The 5,001-nt window shown below is 38.3% G+C and overlaps 1 protein-coding gene across 2 annotated transcripts in view; it reads left to right on the top strand.

Moving 5' to 3' along the window:
• Positions 1-2,286: 2,286 nt before the first annotated feature.
• Positions 2,287-5,001, top strand: part of LOC122079351 (protein ORANGE, chloroplastic) — a 37,129-nt gene continuing 34,414 nt past the window's right edge. The window contains exons 1-2 of one of the 2 annotated variants that reach the window (XM_042645744.1): positions 2,287-2,632; positions 4,079-4,193. In XM_042645744.1, the coding sequence (XP_042501678.1) occupies positions 2,433-2,632; positions 4,079-4,193 (315 nt within the window). In that variant the 5' untranslated portion in view covers positions 2,287-2,432. The remainder of the gene's footprint in view (positions 2,633-4,078; positions 4,194-5,001) is intronic. The other variant, XM_042645745.1, reaches the window with a different exon arrangement.

Here is a 5,001-nt window from a genome sequence, read left to right as displayed (position 1 = left end):
TAATTCTAATGGTGGCCTCTATCACATCCTCTAAGGTTATTGAAAAGGTTTAGGTAAGTCTTTTGGTTGGAAATAGTAAAACCAGGCCAATGCACAAGTTAGAAATATCAAACTTAAGAGCCCAAAATTTCTGCAACAACCCAAAATTCAACATCGGATGAGAATGATTTGACAAGCACTAAAAAATGGCTAGTTTTGATATTTGATCAGCCTACTAGTTGATGACGTCAGTAGATTCTCCTTGAATGCCAACCAAAGGCAATGCACTTGACTGAATTAGGCTAGCAGTGGGGTTTGGACCAGGTTCAAGTGTCGTGAACTAAAGTAGGGCCAACTTTTTTGGGTTTAGGCCATGTCTCACCTACATGACAATGCTATCTTAACATGACCTGTTAAAACTACGATCATTCTGAGAATTTGGAACATTACTATGGGAACAACCTTCAGAGTTATAAACAATAGGTCCCGTAATATTTTTGGAATACCTTGATCATCATCTAACCTATTTTAGGGTGACAACATGAGGTGTTTATAGAAAGTTCCTCTTTAATCGTGATTATGGAATAATTGAAAGTTAAAGAAGTAATCCTTGAACCCTCAAATTCTTGGGGTGACAAAAATTCTTCTAACACTTTTATCATGATTTAATATCTCGTTGAGACGAGCAGACAAGCAATCGGGGGATCGTGAACAATGACAATGAAATGGTCGTCTTCTCTGTGAGTTTGTGATCGGATTTTTTTTTTTAAATTGTAAACTAGATTCCAATGAATCTAAAAATCAAATCATCCATCTACTGATCATCATTTGAGATCCTTTGTAGCGCTACACACCCTATCGTGCACATCAAACGATCATGAACACCTTGGGCTACATGTCTGAGCATTCCCGTTCGTTGGATGTCTGCTACACGCCCTATAACACCGCAAAGGAGCCCGATCCTCATTCTCTTCCCACTCTCCACGGAGGAGGGTCCAAATTTGTCCCCACCCAACCTCATGTGAGGAGTTGATCTGGACTTCCCTTTGCTTCTATGGGTGTCAATTTTGAGCTCGCATCGGTAGGCCCGATCGAGCCCAACACGTTTATGGCTCGACCTGAACCGGCCTAATTAATAAACGTGTCAAGCTAATAAACGGGTGTTCACGGTGCAAGTAGCTACCCCGTTGGGCGCTCGACTGACTATATGCCCTACTTGAATCGACTCGTTGTAGCCCAACAGAGCCCGACCCTGACCCCCTTTATTAAAGAACAACCATAATCTCATATCATTTCTCTTATTTATTAAATATTTACATTACTTTTTACTACGATGATTTTTTGTATAAAATTATAGTGATTTAACGTTCAAATAGAACAATTCTGGGCCTTCAACCCACTTAAGAAAATAATTTTAGGATAGATACATTTAGATTTAAATAGGTCTGCAACCTTGTTAAGGCCCAGTTAAGGTAACCCAATTAAAGTCCAATACCGACTGACTTGATCATAAACTATACAATGCTCCTAAAATTAGACCCATTTACTTAAACGAACATTTACGATACAAAGTTTCCAAGTTATCAAGCATAAGTAGGTCTGGCCCGACCCGACCTGACTTGACCTGCCGTTTGATACCCCTAGAATTGCTTTCATTCTTGGTCTCACCGCACCACCAGTGGAATCCACTCCCCTGGTTTTGCGTCCCACACTCTCCACTCCATACACACGGGAGTCCTTAACCTTCTTATTTCCCACATTATCCTTTTGCAACTAATTTTTTGATTTGACAAGAACAACGAGCCCCCCTCCACCAAAAAATGAAAAGGACACCGCAGTCAGCCTTTTAATGCCTCTCTTGTCATGATCTGACTAATTCCACCTTATGATTGGGACCCACCAAAACTTTTATCCTCTTCATGTGGTGATGATGAGTGTGTGGGTCCCCTGCTTTGGCTCTTCTTCTCCGTACCTATCTTCTTGTTCTTTTGATATTTTTAAAAAATCCCATCTACGATCTTACACACACGACTTAAACTCCATCCGACGACTTAGGTTAGAAAGCCTCAGATTCTAAACATAAAATCATGAGCTCTCCACAGAATATCCCTATCTGACGGTTCTAAGATCATCATGAGTATAACAAGTCCGCTACTCTTCCTCCATTCAATTTCCTTAAAAAATAATAAAAAATAAAAACAATCCACGTGGCAAACTTCCTCTGTTGCTGGGCCCACTGCTCTTTTTTACGGTCCCACCAAAATTAAGTATTGAAAAAACAAACAGATGTAACACTGTTATGACTCTACTAGTCTACAGCGATTCATTCCATTCAACAATGGCAGATCTGATTCAGAGGGGAGAGGGAGATAGATTTCAGATACTGTGAACTGAAGTATAATTTTCTCAAATCGTAGTTCACGAGCGGATCAGGAATCTCTGGTGTTTCAGAGATGATTTGTTCGGGTCGAATTTTAGCAGTTTCGCCTTCTCTGAAACCTCAGATTCCATCCAAGACTCCATTTTGGAGCTACTCAAGATCTTTTCATGGAAAATTCAAGTTAGACCTCAAACGCCCATCCGTAGGTGCTGATCCTGATCCTTCCTTTGCGCCTTCTGTTGATTCCAATTCTCCTGACAAGAACGCTGCTGGGTAATCCCTCTCTGTTTATTTTTCCATTTTTTTCATGCATTTTTCTTGGTTTCTTTTGTTGGATAGTAAATATTTTAGCTCAGTTGGGTTCCCTAGGTATCATGGATGATGCAAGTGAAGGGGTGTTGTTTTTTTTTTTTTAATAATATAACAGAGGAGAAATGCTAGTAATGGACTGATTACTGAATCTTGGTTATTTAACATTCGCACTTTAAAAAATCTGGGCCATGTTCAAGATGTTTCTGTACTGAATTGATGAGGAATTGCTGTAAACTATGAAGAGGAGAAGTTAAAGATGTCAGGAAAGAATTGAGGAGATTTTGGGCTGTTAATGAAGAATTTGAAGAAAAATTGCTTACAGGGAACTATTTTCTTATGGAGGAAACTCTAGGGGATTCATTTGCTATCGAAATTTTTCTTCTTGATCTTGTTATTTCATTGGACTATTGGAGGATTTTGTAAACTATTTTGCTTTGGTCCACAGATTGGATATAAAAAAGAGAAACTGAAAGATGTAAGAGCTTTCTACCAGTCATAAATTGCCTCTTCCCCTTTATTTGTACTGTAAAATCTGTATTAGAAGATTAAATAAAAGGTATTTAGAATAAGATAGATGAAACAAAAGGAAAACAGATAAGAGACCCGATGAATGCGTGTATAGGCTTCAAATTCTTATCGCAGAACAATGGTGACCTTGGAATTTGGAAGACACAATGTTTGTACTTGTAGCTGAGACTTTTACAATATAAGATAGCCCTTAAGTCTAACTAGTTGTGTTTGAATTTCTCTCTGCTTCAACAATCTATGGTTCTGTATAAGATTTGCAGAAGGGAGGGTGGAAAAAGGCCAGGATTCTGTATGTTCATATTGCATCTTTAAAAAACACTTAGAAGTGACTGAAGTGGCAATGTGCAAAAGACTTACAGAATTCATTAGGGAAGCCTTTCATTACCTCTGTGCAGGACAAAACATAATCTATTTGAGAGATAATAACTAGCTGTTTTTTATTTTTGGATCAGGCTACTGCCATTTACCTTGTTATGAAAGTGTTGACTTCCCAGTGTCCAAATTTTGGAAATGATGTGCAATTTTACCTTTTTAGTGGTGAAATCATTAAAGGTTGTTATGTTGTTTTCGAGCACTGAAAATCGGAATTATAGATAGATGGCCTAAACAGTGAGGGGAGGTTGGTAGGTTGCCGCAAGTAAAATCCAAAATCTGAAGCAGTGGTACATTTTAGAACTTTGCAGCTAGGAGAACTTATCTGAAGGGTTGAAATTTAATAGAAAAAATCAATGACACCCAGATGGAAGGAAAGAGAGAGGGAGAGAGTTAGGCTGTCAAGAGGCTAAGATATAATTAGGGATGATCTCAAGTATAACTTCAACCTGTGTACCATCATTTAAATTTCCCTCCACTTATCTTGTCATGTGCTTATAAATACAGCTTTTGTATAATAGAAGGGCCTGAGACAGTGCAAGACTTCGCCAAAATGGAACTGCAAGAAATTCAGGACAATATACGGAGCCGTCGAAATAAAATCTTCCTGCACATGGAGGAGGTTTGTTTCAATATGCACTTTCATCTCATTTAGCTTAGTCTATAGTATCTTTTTTTCTCTTTACACTTTTGTCTCTGGATTTGAAGTTTCCTTTGTAAACAACATAATGCCAAAGTTTTCCCTAAAAATTGTGTTGGAAATGCTGGAGTTAGCGATTACCAGTGACAGAACAGAAAAGCTTTTCTGCATTCCTATAGGAGGTGGACTAATTTTCTACAGCTACCCAGTCAAGATGCTGTGAAGGACCTAAAAAATGATGCTCACATTCCAAAAACATCTGTATCATCTATTGTCTCAGCATCAATGATAAGCCTATTTTCTGAACTACAACTAGCAACATCAAATCATCTTTTTCAATATTTAAATTAATGTGTGGTAAAAAAATCAGGGGAACTGGCAATTGGTCACTTGTAAAGTACCAGGGATCAGTTTCATATAATGTGCTAACTACCCTGACTGGTCAAACTTGAGAGTTAAAAATGATAGCAAAAGGGTCTTAACTTTATTTGGCAAACGGATGTCTTCTTGCCATCTTCAGGGATACATATCCGATTGGCATTTGAGAAGTTTCTTATTTAACTTGATTTTAATTTTCTTAGGGCCCGTTTGATAACGTTTCTGCTGTTTCTGTTTCAAGAAACTACAGAAACAGAAATTTCCGTTTCTGGGAACAGAAACAGAATTTTGGGTGTTTGATAAACCTTGTTTCCGTTTGATAAGCCTTCTTTTCACACATCTGGCCCTTTTCATCTTCGCTTTCTCGCTCTTAAACCTAAACAGAACCCTCTTCCCCAATCCACTACACTCA

This window comes from Macadamia integrifolia, chromosome 5 (assembly GCF_013358625.1).
Source record: "Macadamia integrifolia cultivar HAES 741 chromosome 5, SCU_Mint_v3, whole genome shotgun sequence".
Classification (NCBI taxonomy): domain Eukaryota; kingdom Viridiplantae; phylum Streptophyta; class Magnoliopsida; order Proteales; family Proteaceae; genus Macadamia; species Macadamia integrifolia.
Note: the sequence above shows the minus strand (reverse complement) of the source record. Positions and strands in the feature narration are given on the sequence as shown.